The 20,264-nt window shown below is 42.5% G+C and overlaps 1 protein-coding gene across 1 annotated transcript; it reads right to left on the reverse strand.

Moving 5' to 3' along the window:
* Window positions 1-843: 843 nt before the first annotated feature.
* Window positions 844-19,564, reverse strand: LOC136505382 (uncharacterized). The gene is given in 14 exon segments (XM_066500531.1): window positions 844-898; window positions 1,244-1,323; window positions 1,410-1,583; window positions 1,807-1,908; window positions 2,311-2,460; window positions 2,957-3,082; window positions 3,218-3,304; window positions 16,940-17,079; window positions 18,040-18,174; window positions 18,849-18,930; window positions 18,933-19,024; window positions 19,097-19,130; window positions 19,519-19,540; window positions 19,542-19,564. Coding segments are annotated over 14 exon segments (1,302 nt in total).
* Window positions 19,565-20,264: the final 700 nt, after the last annotated feature.

The raw sequence follows: 20,264 nt of genomic DNA on the forward strand, positions 1-20,264 counted from the left end.
AAAAGCGACCGCATGCCTTAGGGTACGTTTGGTTCGAGGAAGGTTGGATGAGACATTTGTATCCATGGATTTCTGGATATGGTTATCCATGTAGCGTGTTTGGTTGGATGGATGAGGCAAGCCATTTTTCTGTTTGGTTGGATGAATATCTGTCGGACGGGGCGAGACAGTGCTAGTCATTTTTCTGTTTGGTTGGATGGACGAGGATAGCGCTAATTATATCATACGGGACTCACTTGTCATTTATTTATTTATTGTTAAAACATAACCATGTGAGATCTTATTTTTTGTAGATTTAATTAAAACAGATATAATGATGTAATCGTGTCACAAATTAGATAAATGGTTTAGGAGATAAAATCATTTCACGGTTGCATGCAACCATTGATTGTTGCTGCCACGTGAGCAAGACCCATGCCATGCAACGGTGGATGCGCTTGTCCCCCAATTTTTTGGTGGCCACGGTATCTAGGATCTTGTGAGAATATTCCATGTTCTGGATATCCATGTTTAGTTTATGCATCCAACCAAACAACACTCTGGATGTCTATGGATGTCCATGTCACATCCATGGATATTTATGGAACCAAACACCATACAAAAACAGATACCCCTCAAGTCTTAAAACAGTATTCCCAACTTAAAACATCCAACAATCAGTATTTGCAAACATATATATGTTGCCACCCAGAATACTTCGTAAAAGAAGAAACTTGGTAAAATGTTCGGAACGTAACTGATAGCTAATGTGAAGAAATATATCTGGTAACTGCATAGTAAGCCGGACCCCAGTGCAAAGCAGGCAGACCTAGTCTTCATAATATTCTTTTGGGCAATGGACATTTATTCCGAGAGCTTTGTTTTGCCACGAGATATCGTCGAGGAGTTCAAAGACTCTCTGCATAATTAAACTAGGTCAATAATCACAATAGTGTCACACAAAGTGGGCTGACTTAATTAGCAATACGCATGTGGATTATTCAATCATCTAACTCAAATCCAACTAAATAATGAGCCACCATCCATATGATGATATGAATTTAATTAACCTAACCGATATAAATCTATGTGCGTGTGTTCCAATATGAAACTATAGATGAGGATGAGACTATATAACTACGACATGCAGAGGGGGGGGGGGGGGGGGGGGGGGGGGGTTAATAAAAGCAGTAAGGGTAAGGTTTGATTTGTGACAACCTAAGATCATCATCAGAACAAACGATAAAGAGCATGGGATAGGCACCGAAGTGCGTTCTCCAATTCAGCATTAGCGGGGTCCAACTTCAGACCATCAAGAAACGCATCACAAGCCTTTTCATAGTCCTGAACAGTGTTTAATTTGCCGTGTCATCAGAGAAATGGATTTGCTACAGCAACATAAGCGCCATAAGTACAAACGCTTAACTCACGTTCAAGAGCATATGAGCAGCGCCTTGCCGGTAGCAAGCTTTTGGCCAATAAGGCTGCATAACCCTACAAGCATCAGCATCAACCAAAGCCTTCTCTCCTTCACCCATTTTAATAAAGCAAAGGCTCCTATTCGAAAACAATGTCGCATGACCAGAATCGGCGTTCATTATAGCCTATACCATATCAAACCAACAATTACCACATAAATATATGCTAATTCCACCACTTAAACATGCATGGCTGTACTTTTTCCTAATGACAGTACTACAAAAATTGGCACAGTTGTCCATTCCCCATTTTGAATTTTTAGTATATATAGTTTCAAACTGGTGCTAGTCACAAGACTGAGTTAATGTTCCAAGGAGTGGAGATAGACGAGCAGGGTGCAACATATACCACGGAGTAGAATTTTACTGCGGTAGAATAATCTTTTTTCTTGTATGCCTTGTTTCCTTCTAACTTCAAATCGGCCAGATTCATTTTGTACACTGGGTCATCCTGAAAAAAGAGAGGACATAAATAGTATACTGAAAGCTGACAGGTTTGAGTTTCAAGGAGACAGTGACCAGATCACAACTTATCAATTGTCCAAAATGAAGACATAAAAAATTGAATAAATATGATAAATATATTGAGATAAAAAATACGCTAAAAATGGACCATCATCCCATTTATGCTATAGAATATTAACTATTGATGAGTTCAGTTACTTGTTATTTCGGAAACAATTGCAGTGTATTTCACAAATACAACTGATGGCAACATGAGTCACAAATTTGAAATATATTCTCTCAACTTAGGGTAATTTATCAAAGAATTTGCAGAATAGGAAACCCTCTTGTGAAGAATTTGATCATGATAGCATAATCTTTAATGTGACAAACAAGGTTTAGCCTGTACCTGATCTGTTGGTATTGATTTGACATATGCAAGTACCCCATCAACACTCCAGTCATGCACAGATGGGATACGAGCTGTTACGGGCAAAAGGATCTCAACATCTTTCCGTCTATTTTCAAACGCTGCAATTTCTATTGGCAGGTGTCCAGACTGTTGCAAATGACACAAAGCTATGTTTACTTGCAGAGCAGTGCAAATAGGCATAATAATATGAACATCTACCAAAAGCTGCTATGGAAAATGGAGACATTGATATTAGAGTTCAAGCATGTAGAAGAACCCTTAAATATGTCAGCTTTGCTAGGATAGTAGAGTAAAAAAAAGGTAGTAGTAGCTGTAGGTGCATTTAACATCTGATCCAAATTGAAGATAATAATGCCACAATTCACTGAACTAAAGTCAATTCCTGGTGAACTGTAACTGAAGAGTAACACATATAAACATGTATTCCCTTTATGTTATTGTTTATTGTAATAGCTAATTTTCTATCATTTTGCATAACCAAGTCTAGTGCAAATAACAAATATAAAAGACAAAAAAATAACCCTAAAGCCAGCTCAATACTATATAGAACAAGCCCAAGATCCATGCACATGGCTCCATGGAATCTAATAAGTAAAACTGGAAAATAAAAACTAAAACTTACATCATCAGGAACATTGGGATCAGCACCAGCCTCCAGTAAACACTCGTAAAAATCTGTTAAGCCCTCATTTGCAGCAAATATTAAGGGGGTAAACTTACAAGCGCCTTTTGTCACATCAGCACCAGCCTGATACAAAAAATATCACAGATACCTCGAACCAATGCAAGCGTTTATTACCTTTAATCAGATGCTTGGTGGACATTAGTGTTTCCTTCAAAAAGAGAACGTAAATTCAAATAGGTGTAAGAAAATGATTATTACCTTAATCAGAAGCTTGACACAGCTCAATGAGCGAGCACAGAGGGCAGTTAACAAAGGAGTAAAAATGGTGTACAATTCTTTGTTGCACTGTCAAAAAGTACAAATATTAGTATTTCGTGCGAATCGAATATGGTGTGAAACTTATCTAACATCTTTTAGCGTACATTGCCAAAGCGTCACTATGGTGAACAGTCATCACTGGTGGTCAAAAACCAAAATCCCAAAACAGAATAAAAGAATGGTATGAAATTAGGCAAATATCATACAGAAATCAAAGAACAGTTCATTATGTGCTGTGGAGGGAACAACTAAAAGAAACCCTGCCAGTTTGGTTCTGCAAACCCTCAAATCAATAAGGCATGATGGGAGTACTCCCTTCATGTTCAGTAGCTACTGACGAGCAGGGATGAAAATGGTACGGATATTTTCCAACCGTATTCGAAACTGAATCCGTTTAGAGGGGTTGAGATCTGTCCGTATCCGAGTCCGGATATCCAACATCCGATACCATATCCGTATCCGAATACTCAAATCGCATATTTACGATGTCGATATCCAATCGTATCCTATCCGACATAGTTGACACTATCCGTATTCGAATCCGAATCCGGACAGAAATATGAAAACAAATGTAATATCGATGATATCCGTCCGTATCCGATCCGTTTTCATCCCTACTGACGAGTCCTATGCTCAGAGTCAGTTTTCAATTTTTCAGTTCAAGTTGGTGTTGTCCTAGTCTCCTGTAGAATCGTCAAGGTTTCCAGGTGGTTGATGCATGGTCAGTGAGTCAGTTGCTTAGTCGTGAACTAGGGACCTGCTAAGCCGGCTGTTAGTTACTTGGTCATGGCTTTTCCTTTCTAAACACTCAGTTATAAATAATAGACAACATAAGCAGAAAGGCTGAATCCTTTGCAATGCCAAACAATTCACTAGTAGAGAACAGACCTTTGATCCTCGGTCAAAATGGGCTCTAGTCCCGGAATTTTTTGCCCCCGGGACTAGAAATACCTTTAGTCCCGGTTGGTGGCTCCAACCGGGACTAAAGGTCCCTGCCCAACGGCTACTGCGCCAGACAGAGGTGGCAGGGACCTTTAGTCCCGGTTGGAGCCACCAACTCGGGACTAAAGGTATACTTTTACTCCCGGTTGGTGGATCCAACCGGGAGTAAAGGTCTACTCCCGGGCCGTGGCTGCGCCCGGGGTTGGAAAGTTACCTTTAGTCCCGGTTGGAGCCACCAACCGGGACTAAATGTTCTCCCTTTATATATCGGCCGTCTCCTTCTTCCTCCCCGAGCCCGAGCTCAGCACATTTTGAAGCTCACTGCACTAGTGTTCTTGCTTCCTCCCTCCCTCCATTGTTCCTCCATCCATTCTTCGATTCCTCCGTCGATTTCTTCGATTCCTCCGTCGATTCTTCAGTTGTAAAGGTTACCAATCTCATACTCTCATTTTTCACCATTGTCTTATGCCATTTTGTTCACTATATATATATGGTTCTTTATTGTGGTTTTTTTCATTTGTAAGCAATTTGAGCTCAAAATCACTTCAAGCTTGCATATTTACATGAAAGAAGGTTAAAGTATATATAAATATAAACTTAGAAAATAGTTAGAAAATTATAGCAAATCCGTACTAGTTGAACTTGAGGACCGTGTTCAGCTCGGCGAGCATGTTCTCTGCCGAGCGGTAACGGACGTCAAGGAGGAGCTTTGATTCTACGAGGGAGAGCGGCAACGGTCGTGGAAGACCGTGTTCCCTTCCTCGTAGAATCGGAGCTCTTCCGTGGCCAAGTACGGTGCCGTCCGGTGGAGAAATGCTCGCCGAGATGATCACGTAAGCAAGTTCAACTAGTACGGATGATTATTTATTCACATGTCCCGATATCATCGCAGTAGTCTGTCAATCACCGTACCCAAACGTAGTATATATATAAATATAAACTTAGAAAATAGTTAGAAAATTATAGAAAATCCGTACTAGTTGAACTTGCGGACCGTGTTCATCTCGGCGAGCATGTTCTCTGCCGAGCGGTAACGGACGTCAAGGAGGAGCTTTGATTCTACGAGGGAGAGCGACAACGGTCGTGGAAGACCGTGTTCCCTTCCTCGTAGAATCGGAGCTCTTCCTTGACCAAGTACGGTGCCGTCCGGTGGAGAAATGCTCGCCGAGATGATCACGTAAGCAAGGTCAACTAGTACGGATGGTTATTTATTCACATGTCCCGATATCGTCGCAGTAGTCTGTCAATCACCGTACCTAAACGTAGTATATATAAATATAAACTTAGAAAATAGTTAGAAAATTATAGAAAATCCGTACTAGTTGAACTTGCGGACCGTGTTCATCTCGGCGAGCATGTTCTCTGCCGAGCGGTAACGGATATCAAGGAGGAGCTTTGATTCTACGAGGGAGAGCGACAACGGTCGTGGAAGACCGTGTTCCCTTCCTCGTAGAATCGGAGCTCTTCCTTGACCAAGTACGGTGCCGTCCGGTGGAGAAATGCTCGCCGAGATGATCACGTAAGCAAGGTCAACTAGTACAGGATGGTTATTTATTAAAACATGTTTTTGAGCTATAATGTATTAAAAAATGAGTATAGAGATCTAGATAATTTTATAGTTTCTTAATTTTATTTGTTTATAAAAGGAGAAATTTATAGTGTATTAAAAAATGAGTATAGAGAGTAGATGGCAACTGCTTCCGGGTCCTCGGCCTCTCATGGGTTTCCAAAGCGACTTAGGCCGGGCCTCCCTCTCATTCCATGCGGCAAGTGTCGTGATGAGACGAAGATTGTGATGGAGTACCGAGTGAAGAAGGAGGGTCCCAACAAGGATCGTATCTTCTACAAGTGTCCGGATCGCAATGTGAGTTATTTTATCGTATTTAATGATTATGGTTAGTTTATACCTATTTTCATGATGGTTGTGATTAAAGTTCTAATTTTTTGTTTTAATTTCAGTGGGATGGCAGTGGACGATGTTCAGGCTTCTACTGGGAGGAAGAGTATGTTGAACTCGTGCAAAAATATCTTGCACAACAGGCAGATACGGCGGCTAATGAGGCAGTGATCCAGCCGAAGAAGCCCAAAGATGTTGCACAATCGGGGGATCTGTCTGTTTTAGTTGAGATTGGTCGCGAAATCCTTGTGCTCCTGAAATGTATTTTAGCTTTAGTTCTTTTAGTGGTAGTTGGGATTGTCTACATTGTAGCGATGCTTTCATAAATTTGTATCTTTTGTGGTGGCACGCATGTTGTATAAATAATTAATTATGATCTAGGTTTTAATATGGTATTTATGTCATGTAATGCAGATGAGCCGTCATTGGATGTATAATGCTGATCGCCGCTCCCAAGAGTTCATTGACGGCGTGCATTCTTTGTTACGTGCGGCCGAGGCAAACAAACGCGACGGTTTCATGTGCTGCCCATGTGCCATATGTAAGAATACGGTGGAATATCCTTGCTCAAGGACTCTTCATTCACACTTGTTCAAGTCGGGTTTCATGCCAAACTATATTTGTTGGACAAAGCACGGAGAAACCGGTGTTGTAATGGAAGAAGGTGAAGAAGAACAATGGGACGACAATGATATTATTCCCGATGGTGCGTGCTTCAATGATACTGCAATGGGAGAAGCTGAAGAAGAGGTAGCCGCAGAAGATGAGCCGGCTGATGATCTTTCTCAGGTCATTCGTGACGCACAAAGAGAATGTGAAAGTGAAAAGGAGAAGATCAAGTTCGAGCGGATGCTAGAAGATCACAAGAAATTGTTGTACCCAACTTGTGATGCAGGGCAGAAAAAGTTGGGAACCACACTAGAATTGCTGCAATGGAAGGCAAAGAATGGTGTATCTGACAAGGGATTTGGAGAGTTACTAAAAATCCAAAAGAAGATGCTTCCGAAGGACAATGAATTGCCCGCCACTACCTACGAAGCAAAACAAGTTGTCTGTCCTATGGGGCTAGAAATAGAGAAGATACATGCATGTCCTAATGACTGCATCCTGTACCGTGGCAAAGAGTACGAGAAATTGGATGCATGCCCGGTATGCCATGCGTCGCGGTATAAGATCAGGCGAGATGACCCTGGTGATGTTGAGGGCGAACGTCCGCGGAAGAAAATCCCTGCCAAGGTTATGTGGTATGCTCCTATAATACCACGCTTGAAACGTCTGTTCAGAAACAAAGAACATGCAAAATTGTTGCGATGGCACAAAGAAGACCGTAAGGTAGACAATATGTTGAGACACCCTGCTGATGGGTCCCAGTGGAGAGCAATCGACAGAGAATTCCCGGAGTTTGCAAATGACGCAAGAAACTTAAGGTTTGCTTTAAGTACAGATGGTATCAATCCTTTTGGAGAGCAGAACAGTAGTCATAGCACTTGGCCTGTTACTCTAAGTATCTACAATATTCCTCCTTGGTTATGCATGAAGCGGAAGTTCATTATGATGCCTGTGCTCATCCAAGGCCCGAAGCAACCTGGCAATGACATCGATGTGTACCTGAGACCACTTATTGACGAACTTCTCATTTTGTGGAATAAAGAAGGTGTACGTGTGTGGGATGAGTACAAACAGGAACACTTTGATCTGCGAGCATTGTTGTTCGTAACAATCAATGATTGGCCTGCTCTAAGTAATCTTTCAGGACAGTCAAACAAGGGATATAATGCATGCACACACTGCTTCGGTGATATTAGAGGTGTATTCTTGAAAAAATGTCGAAAGGTCATGTACCTTGGCCATCGTCGATTTCTTCCTGCAAATCACCCCGTAAGAAAGAAAGGCAAGCATTTTAAAGGGAAGGCAGACCACCTGACCAAGCCTCGCAACCGAACCGGTGAGGATGTACTCGATATGGTCAATGATGTGAAAGTCAGTCTTTGGAAAAGGACATGGAAGCCAACCTGTTCCGAACGACGCTAACGGTCACGCACCCATGTGGAAGAAGAAGTCCATATTTTGGGACCTACCCTATTGGCAAGTCCTAGAGGTCCGCAGCTCGATCGACGTGATGCACCTGACGAAGAATCTTTGTGTGAACCTGCTAGGCTTTATGGGTGTGTATGGAAAGCCTAAGGACACATTTGAAGCACGACAGGACCTGCGTTGTTTGAGAGAAAGAGACAACCTGCATCCAGAGAAGACAGATGATGGACGCCATTACTTATGTCCTGCTAGCTACACTCTAAGCAAAGAGGAGAAGGAAATCATGTTTGAATGCTTAAACAACATCAAGGTACCATCTGGATTCTCCTCGAATATAAAGGGTATTATAAATGTGCCAGAGAAGAAATTCTGTAACTTAAAGTCCCATGACTGTCACGTTCTCATGACGCAATTACTTCCAGTTGCATTAAGAGGAATTCTACCTCCAAATGTACGTCTAGCCACCGTGAAGCTATGTGCATTCCTCAATGCAATTTCTCAGAAGGCAATTGATCCAACTGATCTAGCTAAACTACAGAATGATGTGGTTCAATGTCTCGTCAGCTTTGAGTTGGTGTTCCCTCCTTCCTTCTTTGATATTATGACACACCTCCTAGTTCACCTAGTCAAGGAGATTTTCACTCTCGGTCCTGTGTTCCTACACAACATGTTCCCCTTAGAGAGATTCATGGGAGTCCTGAAGAAATATGTTCACAACCGTGCTCGCCCAGAAGGAAGCATCGCCAAGGGCTATGGAACAGAAGAGGTCATTGAGTTCTGTGTTGACTTTATTCCTGACCTTGACTCGATTGGTGTTCCTGAATCGAGACATGAGGGGAGACTAAGCGGAAAGGGGACACTAGGGAGGAAAACATATATTGGTACGGATGATGATTATTTCAATAAAGCGCACTACACAGTTCTACAGAACTCCTCTTTGGTAGATCCGTATATTGAGACACACAAGGATCTCTTACGATCCGAGTTTCAGGGAAGACTGAAGCTTGGATTACGCGTAAGCACATGGAAACTTTCGGCGGTTGGTTGCGAAAAAAATGTCAAGGTGATGAGAGCATCCATGAGCAACTGTATTTATTGGCTATGCAACCATCATGGCATATCGTCACATACAAAGGGTACGAGATAAATGGGAACATATTCTACACAGTAGCCTAAGATAAAAGGAGTACCAACCAAAACAGTGGTGTCCGCATAGATGCCACAGACCCGAATGGGAATAAGCAGACATATTATGGACGCATAGATGAAATATGGGAACTAGAATATGCACCTACTTTGAAGATCCCATTGTTCAAGTGCCAATGGGTCAAGGTGACCTGGAGGCGGGGTAACAGTAGACAACGAGTATGGAATGACAACAGTAGACCTTAGTAATATTGGGTACAAAGACGAACCATTCGTCCTTGCCAAGGATGTGAATCAGGTGTTCTATGTCAATGATATGTCTACCAAACCAAAAAGAGGGAAAAACGATAATGACTCAACCAAAGAGCCAAAGCGCCACATAGTTCTTTCAGGGAAAAGAGTCATCGTGGGAATTGAGGACAAGTCGGACATGTCAGAAGATTATGAAAAGGATGACCGAATTCCGCCATTCAAAGTGAACAAAGACCCTAGCATCTTGGTAAATGATGAGGACACTCCATGGTTACGACGCGATCATAACCAAGGGACATACGTAAAGAAGAAGTTCACTGCTGTGCCCACTTGATGATATAGTGATTTAATGTAGTGTGTGTTTGAGATATTATGTAATAATTGTGAATTCAGATGTTTATTATGTCATGTTTCAAATTAAATCAATGTTTGATTTGGTGGGATTTCTCTCTCAAAAAGGTAAATTAGGATATTGAGTGATGAAAAATTAAAATATTAACGTTAAAATGATGTGAAAACAAATTTCCTGTCCAAAACCAATAGTTTTAATAATTTTAATTAAACACTACATTTTTGCATTAACGAAATAATAAATATTAGTTACATTATGTTTTATAATTGTAACAAAAAATAAAAAAAGTTAGGTTATAGATTTTTCCTATGTGCAATAAAGAAAAAGAAAATCCATATTTTTAACAAAATAATTTTATGCCTTTTATTTAATTTACTATGTATTTAACAAAAACTATTGCATTTCTATTGTATTTAACAAGACTATTGCTTAAAACAGGCGGGAAACGAAACTGCAGGCCACCTTTACTCCCGGGTGGGAAGCCCACCCGGGAGTAAAGGTGGGCTGCAGTTTCGTGGCCCGCCAAAAAAAACCCTTTACTCCTGGTGCGTGTTACCAACCGGGAGTAAAGGTATACCTTTACTCCCGGTTGGTAACACGCACCGGGAGTAAAGGTACCTTTACTCCCGGTTGGTAACTCGCACCGGGAGTAAAGACCCTTTACTCCCGGCTGGTGGCTGGCACCGAGAGTAATTCTCTCTGGTATATAACCGCCAGCGCCTGGCGCAGATCGATCCGCTCGTCTTCTTCCTCGTCGAACACCGCCGCCCTCTTCTTCCTCGCGCCGCCGTCCGTTCGCCTTCCGTGACACCGCCGCCCTCTTCTTCCTCGTGCGGCCTCCACCGCGCGCGCCCGTGCCCCTCCTCCGCGCGCGCCCGTGCCCCTCCTCCGCGCGCGCCCATGGCCCTCCACCGCGCCCTCCTCCACGCGCGTCCGAGGCCCTCCACTGCCGAGCTCGAGGTGATCAGTTCGTCTCTCTGTACATTCTCAGACGGTGGCCGGAAAACTTCAAAAAATGTTATATTTTGCTGTGATACCGAATAGATCTGAAACGTAGAAATTTGTTCTCCTGAACTGAAAACATTTCTCTTTTGAAAGTAGAACATTGTTTCATGAATCTAGAACATTGCCTTTGCTCAATACAAGAATTTTTTCTATCTTCATAGATCAATGTTTGTTAACGAAATTTTATCCAAATATATTCATGTAGGGTCTTTTTTTTGAAGGATTTGTTGTAGGATATATAATGGTCAAATAGGAACTCAATTTGGATACCCAGTTTGTAAACTAAGCGTTTTTTAGTTTATAAAAAATATCACATGTGATGATGTAAGCAGTTTTGGTTGGACTTGCATGCATGGCTACAGACAATTTGGGCCACAAGAAAGAAAAGTCCAAAAAGAAGATAAATTCTTATCATTTCGGAAATAGTAATGGTTATATTAGCAATAAGACACATATACTTACATTTCATAATGACTTATACTTACATTATCAGCATAGAATTTTCTCATATGATGAATGACTACATGGTTCACATGGTACATAGGATCACAACATCACGCACCGACACCGCCCCGGCCCGCCTCACGTCGTCGTCATCAGCGCGCCGGCCCGCCTCACATCGTCGTCGTCAGCACACCGGCCACCGCGCCGACACGTATATATACGTCATTTGTATTCATATGCATGTATATATACGTCGCGGAGCACCGCCGCCCTCGTTCGCCCATGCGTTTCTATGTATACGGCGGAGCACCGCCGCCCTCGTTCACCCATGTGTACAGACATATATACGGCGGAGTGGAGCACCGCCACTCTTGTCACACCGCCCTCTCTCGCGGCCTAGTCGATCAACATTCGTATTATCGTTATCGTTAACACTAAACAATCACACCTAGGGCGAATCACGCTATTGATGTCACCGACGTGGTTCGCCCTAGTCACCGACTGCAATTCGCCCTCGGCCGTTTATGTATAGCCCTAATTCGCCCTAGTACCGACGCAGTTCGCCCTAGTGTGGCGAATTACGTCCGTGACCGAGGGGCAAGATTTAATAATGCATATTGTTCGTAGATTTTACGCATGTAAGCAAAGATTTGACGTACTATATATTGGTTTTGTTTTTTGAAGCTAGATGGCCGACCCGAGAAACATGGATGAGGAGGAGTTGATGATGAATTTGATCAACACTGGCACTCAAGTTGCCGGCGATGATGGTGCTAAAAATAACGTGCAAGAGGATGCAGATGACGGGAGTCAGTACTTAGCTCTTGAACAAAATGAGCAACAACATATTGGCCAAGTATATATTTTTTATTATTAGCTATATATATTATCATATGTCTTATGTGTGCTCATGACATTAAAAATAATGTTTATGTTTTGTAGCCCTCTGGATCGACATCAACAACTACAACGAAGAGTAAAAATGTTCGAGGTCCCAAAAAGCCATTGGAGGGCCGCTTCATCATCTCGGAGTTCAATGTGGATACAGGAGAACCGGGGGGGCCGAATAAAATGAAATTTGTGCACCACTGTGGTTACCTTGTACGGGACCGGCTCCCGATTAGTACCCGTGAATGGAAGAAGAAGACCAATGCTCCTCATATCAGTTTTGTCTCCGATCGTGACAAGACGTTAATTTGGAAAGATGTCTTGGTACATTTCACGCTCCAAACAGATGGTTATGATGATATAATAGATGGTGATGAATTGAAGGAGCGAGTTAGGGATTGGGCAATGAAGAAGATGGCCACCCAGTTTCAGACTTGGAAGAAACACCTATACACGACGTATGTCAAGAAGAACATAGCACCAGATTTTACTGTCCCAGGCCCGATCTCAAAGCAGAGGCCCTATTGGGATGAGTTTGTACAGTACAAGACTTCGGAAGAGGGTGTGAGTCGGGTGATAAAGAACCAACGTAATGCCCAACAGAAGACATACCACCATAACTTGGGATCAGGTGGCTACCCGACTGCCATTAAGAAGTGGAACAAAATGGAAGCAGACCTTCTTGCCAAGGGTATCAGACCAGAATCACTCGAGTGGGGAGAACGTGCAAAGAATTGGTTTTTCGCTCATGGGGGAACACTAGACTAGGAGACAGGGAAGTGCGTTTATGGCGCAAGACTGCAAGAAGCAGCAGAAAGATTGTTTTATGCTCAGAGAGCTACTGCTAGTGGTGCGTTCAGGCCCAACAGAGAGAAGGATGAGCTGACATACGCCATCGGGACTATTGAACATGGTGGCCGAACTAGAGGCAAAGGAAGTGTCTCGTGGGAGCATGGATTCCCTCAGGACAGACCTTCCTACAGAAGCCACCAGAGAAAGAAGGAAGAAGAGGCACAGCGGCTCTAGAGGTTGGAGGAAGCGGTGCGTGAAGCACAGGAGCGGGAAAAAAACCTTGAAGCGAGAATGCAGGAGGAAATCAGAAGGCAAGTGCAAATAGCAGTGAGTGCAAGCAAGCAGGCATCAGAGCCAGGAATCAACATTAGCCAATCTATTCAGTTGAAAAGCAGCTGCGCTTCCACGGAGATACCAAATCAAAGGGGACACAGGACTACGCTTCCCTGTGGATGACGTCACTGAACCTTGTACAACAGTGTGAGCTACACATTCCGAAGGGGAATTCCACAATCAAGGTGGCTATCGGTCTTGTTAATCCTATCGACCGAACCAAGACACCAAGGATTCATGGGAATATAATCCAAGAAGGATATGCTACCATCTCGGTAGATAAAGCTAAAAAAGGTTTTAGTGATTTGCCTCTTGACATTCCTGGAGGTGATGGCGAGAAGACTCTAGGAGAAGCGGAGAAGACATTCATTCTATGGCGCAAGCGCTACATCATCATTCCAGGGATGTCGGCTCCACCTCCTCCTGAACTACCTCACCATAGGTACGTGCGGATGAAAACACTACATCATTAATTTGTATTGGCTTAAATAATTAACAATCTGCTCATAATAATATGTCATTCCTTTTTTTGTAGCAGATCCTCCCCCAACCTAAATCCAATTGTTCAATCGCCAGATCATCATAGTGCTCTGTACGATGACATTGTGTTGGAAGGCGAGGCTGCATCCACACCATCTCCAAGGAGGTCTCCAACGCCGCAGCCGCCACCTCCAAGGAGGTCTCCAACGCCGCTGCCAACACCTCCAAGGAGGTCTCCAACGCCTCCCCCGCCCCCGCCTACCAAGAAGCCTAGCAAGAGGCCAGCCCCTCAAATGAAGAACCAGTCCCCGCCTGCAAAGAAAGCCACCGTGAAACCAAGGGCTATTCCCAAAATAATATCTGAAGAGAAGGAAGAAGGAACTGATGCATATAAAAAAGATATGTCTAGATTCTATGACAAACTTAAAAAGAATCAAGAAGCAAGGAGAAACCCGAAGAAACCGTACTTCTTCGTAGCTCTAGATATTCTAAGAAAAAGGGTGGCTTCTTACCAGCAACAACAGCGGGAATCTCGTAAGCCGTCCAAATCAACGTTATCGGACTATGACCGCACTCTCACCAAGTCAATTGAGGTGGCACAGAAAAAGAAGCGGGCAGGGAAAGGAGTTGCCCAACTCGGACAACAAGCGCACCAATCAGTCCCCCCGCTAGTTGTTGGTAATGAATATGGTTCGAATTTAGGATTAATGCATCAGGCAAACATACCTCCGGATGTCGATTTGGATCACCTTGGTGAATTTATTGATGAGACTGGTCTCGACCTTTACCAGATGTTTGGTGATGGAAACATTGAGAGTGCGGCGGAGGTTGATATTTGGAAGAAAAAATTTGTACTAGGCCAGAGTCTATACAACCCTCAAGCCTTATCTGATCTGGGGACGCAAATGTACCTGCTAAACAAGTGGTACATGCAGGCGTCTACCGGTGGAGACTTCTGCGTTGGATGTCAGAATTAGAGACGAACATTGGTTCCGTGGCGATGATGTTATGTATGTTGACTTTGCAGAATTTCATCAACTATGCCATCCTGAACCTCTCTGGACAAAGTTATCATTAGCTGCTATTGCCTGTAAGTAATAATTCTTTCGATCTATTATTAAACTCATCATATGTGTGTATATGCATATAAATTATCCTAACAAGTACTATATATATGTAGATTTACAATGACTAGAGCTCAGAAAGGAAGGCTGCAATGAAATTGGTTTTGTTGATCCCCATATAGTATTCAAAGACCCAATTACTCCAAAGACTAATTGGAAGTCTGAGTCAGAGAGTAACCTCATGAACTTCTTAGTGAACCAACGCCACAAGAAGGATATACTCTTTCCCTATAACTTCAAGTGAGTGTTAATAATGTCGATCATCCTTAATGGCTCATATGTTGATTCTAGTTAATTAATGAGTGTTATGCGTTATATCCTATAAACACATGCAGCAATCACTGGATATTGATGGACATCGATCTGGTGAAAAGTCACTTGATAATCTATGACTCGATGAGAAAACCTACAACAAGACTACCAAGATATGATAGATATTATCCAGAGGTAATTTCGGGATCTCTAGCAACTATATATACACACAAACATGATGATTAACTATATCTGATGACGTGGCAAATCTTTTATTGGGCAGTGTTTGGAAAACCTTTATTGAGAAGCAACACATGGAAAAATGCAAAGCGCCACTGAATGTAATCCCTTTGAAAAGTAAGTCCCCTGAATCGCATCATCTTTATTAATTAAACATATAGCTTTCACCGGATCACCAGATTAGATGATAAATCTTTTTCTCGTAAAGTGGTGTCTGAGGCAGAAACAGGGGAAACTACTGTGGTTACTATGTTTGCAAGTTTATCAAGGTGGTCTCCCAAAGAACTCCTACAGAGAGACTCAAAGTACGTTAAAAATACACTATATATTCATTTAATTATTATTATTGATTGTGTTACTATGTCTTTATATATATATATGTACATATATTAATTTATTTTCCTTTAATTCAAACATGTAGACTCGATGGTCGGAGGAAAAGGTCATACGGCAAGCCCAAATCAAAGCAATTCAAGAGTCTATAGCCGGATTTTTTAATGAGCAGGTCATCGATTCCAAGGGCGAGTTCTACTTCGACCCAACACTGCCATGGAAGCCAAGCTAGAGGATGAGAGGAAACTTGTTATATCACAACAACTGTAATGCAATCTTTTTGTAATATATGCACATGAAATAATATAATGTAAAATACACATATGCATGCATGCATGTAAATATATATAATGATGCATGCATGCATATATATATATATTTTTTTTCTATGCTTGAATTGTGTGATTTAATACGTTCATTGTGCTTGAACCGAAACATACTATACACGCGTATAAATGTATAATTAGCAGCGTACAATACGACTTCGAAAACCTATTTTGAAAAGAAAAGAAAAAAGGAATAAAACCTTTAGTCCCGGTTCGTATTACCAACCGGGACTAAAGGTGCCGGCCATCGTGGCATGTCAGGAGGCACCTTTAGTCCCGGTTGGTAATACGAACCGGGACTAAAGGTCCTCCTTTAGTCCTGGTTCCTGACCTGGGACTAAAGGACCCCCCTTTAGTCCCGGATGCTTGCTCCCGGGTGGGGAACCGGGACTAGACGGGGTTCCCCACCGGGAGTAAAGCTCTGTTCTCTACCAGTGATTGTGTGTGTCTAGTGTGTTGTGAGTGATAAACTACAAGCAGCAGCTGTGAGTTGAGAAGCTTACAAGCTTGATCATTTTTGTATACTATGCTCATTTGTTTAACTTACCTAAGATAGATGTGATATTGATCTATCCTACAAGTTTCAAACAATCCCATTAATGTTTACTCAATATGTACCGCCTAGCCATGTGGAGCAGACAAGCATTGTGATCGAAACGGAGGGAGTACTAGATTCATGGTACTAGTAAATTGCTCATAAAATGTTACTAACCTTTGTTTCATGAACAGGATGAAAATAATTTAGTGGTTGAAGACATGGGACTTGGTTAACTGTATCAGCATGTGAAAACAAGAAATTAATGTTTACGTCATAAACCTTACATCTGCATTGTAGTCCAGTAAAATCTTCATAACAGCACCCTTATTTTCCATTGCAGCAACATGCAATGGTGTCCCGCAGTAGGACACAGAATTAACATCAGCTCCTTTAGAGAGCAAGAGTTCTACAATTACACATACTCCTGTATTATAAATATAAAAGAATTAGGTTTAAACAGTAGAGTTTGTCACGTCAAATCATATATAACCAAACATGCATATTAGAGCATCAATAATGTGTTTCAAATGCTACTGAATCCAATATTAATTAGATCTAGACATATCCATATGTAGCACAACACATCAACTGGGAAACAGTAATACCATACACTCTCATTGAATAAAACAAATGATTGCAATCTATATGATTAGTGATTTTTTAGATAAAGATATGATTAATAATATAAACATATTGAACACTTGTTTGAGTAGATTATTTTAATTATTAGCGGTATTGCAACAAACTGTCATGATTTTCATGTGGATTATGTAACCTCGAATTACATATTAGATCGAATAAAGAAGACAATGATGTTTAAGCTTAATTCCTGCCTATATGGACCCAAACATTGAAAGATGTCTTATGTTAATTAAGGAAATCAACTATGATGGTGTGCACATTCCAAATTTTGAATTGAACCCAACTGTCATAGTGTCACAACCAGTGTTTAATTCTCTTTCCCTAAAAAGGATGCAAATTAGATCCTTTCCGGGTTTGAATTCGAGTTGAAATGTTATGAGTAAAGCTACAATTTCAAGCATTCACTAAACAAGTCAATATTAGCTGATCCCCAAGGCTTTAAAGGATGTGAGTTATTTTTACCTTGTGACCTTTTGCATACTACCACAAAGCTATGAAAAAGTCTTTCAATCTTTTGAATCTATACATAAAACCTATCTAGCTGGATTTGATATAATGAGCAGACCAATATTATTATCTCAGATTGATTTAGAGATGGTAAACAATTCACATTTTGGTAAAGGAAGGAATTGGAAACAACATAACTTATATACAACCCGTGGTAGAATACAAAGTTATCAAATAATAAGTAACCACACATGAAACATAAGAAAAACGGGACGATGTATGAATGCAAAGGGACCTTTTGCAGCTGCGATATGTAGTGAGTTACACCCATGATCCACAGGCTTATTTGGATCGGCATCATGATCAAGAAGATACCTCACAGCATCTACATTATCGTCAGAACAAACTGCATAACTGAGAGGTGTTTGACCTACGAAATCATCCAAATAAATAAAGTTTACTAAATCAAATCTTTTCATAATAAACAATAGAAATACAAGTGAGTTTTATCTATCACAACATATCATCACTACTACAGAAATGAGATCTAGTCCCGGTTGGGAACTAGCTGTACTCCCGGTTTCCCAACCGGGACTAGCAATCCGGGGCTAAAGGTGTTGTTCTTTAGTCCCGGTTTGCCACAACCGGGACTAAAGATCCTCCCAGCTTTAAAAAAAATTAATGCCTCCCACTGCTGCGCCCTGTGAACCACATGCACTGCCTCGCGTGTAGCTTACCACCCCACCTACACAACACATCTAACAATGGATGTGATGCTTTCCTTTTGAACTAACCCATCCGGGGACCTTTAGTCCCGGTTGGTGGGTTGGTGTTACCAACCGGGACTAAAGGGTCTACCTTTAGTCTGGGTTGGTATTACCAACCGGGACTAAAGGTTGGAGGATTTTTAGTCCCGATTTAGCCGTTGGGCAAGGACCTTTAGTCTCGGTTGGAGACACCAACCGGGACTAAAGGCCTTTAGTCCCGGAGGCAAAAAATGCCGAGGCTAATGCCAAATTGGGACATCGTTCTAAAGTCCGTTCTCTAGTAGTGCATTAAACAAATGAAATATAAATATCTAAAGCTTTGCAATAACAATAGCACCTGACACGGCAGCAGCGTTGACGTCCATGTGAAGCTCCTCGAGTAGGTAGGCACACAGCCGTGTCCTCCCGTGCACGGCGGCGCGACGTGTAGCGCTCCGTCGCCGAGCTCGTCCCTGACGGCCTCCACCGCCTCCCTTATCCGGCCCTTCCCGCCGTCAAGCGCGCTCGCGATCCCTGCAGAGCACGTAGCTCAAAATTAAAAGAAGACACGCGGCCGGCAGCGCGCGAAGACGACGTACGACGTACTCTTGAAGACGCAGAGGTTGCCATCGGCCGCCGCCTGGAGGAGGAGCCGCCGCTGCAGCGCGCCCCCGGGACCTGCAGGGGAGCGAGGGGAAAGCAGGTTGATTAGTTAGCTTACCGCAGGCAAGAGGGGCGGCGAGGGGCGGCTAGGATTTTTTGTAGAACATGGGTTACCGCAGGCGAAGGGCGCCGGCGGCAGCGCCATGGCTGGCTCCTGGCTGTTAATTAGAGAGCGTAAGTAGAGCGACGCAGGTTGGTGTGGAAGGGATTTGGAGCGGAAGATCGATCGAGGAGCTAGCAGTATATGTACTTGAAGTGGTGGAAGTGGAAGAGGCCGGAAAGCCAAGCGGAAGCCGAGGGGTCGTGGGCTCGTGGCAGGCGTTTCGGCCGGACGGCCCCATGCTGCCATGCGTGCATCAATTTGCATTGCATCGATCGTTTCCCCTCCACGTACGCCGGGCGCCTGTTCATAACTTCATATCTCCCCCTCCGCATGGACCGCATGCATGCATATGGAATACGTCCATCTGCCTCCTTTCCGATTAATTATCATCTAATAGCAAAAAAAGATTAATTATCATCTGATTAATAATAAAAGCCACCCATCCATTATATTATTTGTCTTCCCACGTTTTTTATCTGGACTTTTCATTTATACCGAGGCCATTATTGAGAGAGGAGTATCATTTTTCCTCCATTAAGAGCAAGATCAATGAAGGGCGGGCCTGGTGCAAGCGGTAGAGTCTTACCTCCTGTGACCGGAAGGTCCCGGATTCAAGTCACGGTCTCCTCGCATTGCACAGGCGAGAGTAAGGCTTACCACTGACACCCTTCCCCAGATCCCGCACAGAGCGGGAGCTATCTGCACTGGGTACACCCTTTTTTAAGAGCAAGATCAATAATAGCTAAGTGTTTGCCTATAAGCCAAGTTATACAATAGTTATCTCATATTTGTCTGTAAAAAAGTTTTTTTTCATATTCCTCCTCACAACACTTGCTATTTGAGTCCACCACTGCATATGCATTCGTGCCCCACTTGTTGCTTGCATGAGAGCCAAGCTCTCATCGCTCCTCTCTTCTCTCCTCCATATCAGCATTAACTTGGCTATAAGCCTATTATTGTACCTGCTCTAACAGATTTCTACTTACTATGTTGACTTTTACTAGGGCC

The sequence above is a fragment of the Miscanthus floridulus genome, chromosome 14, assembly GCF_019320115.1.
Source record: "Miscanthus floridulus cultivar M001 chromosome 14, ASM1932011v1, whole genome shotgun sequence".
Lineage (NCBI taxonomy): Eukaryota > Viridiplantae > Streptophyta > Magnoliopsida > Poales > Poaceae > Miscanthus > Miscanthus floridulus.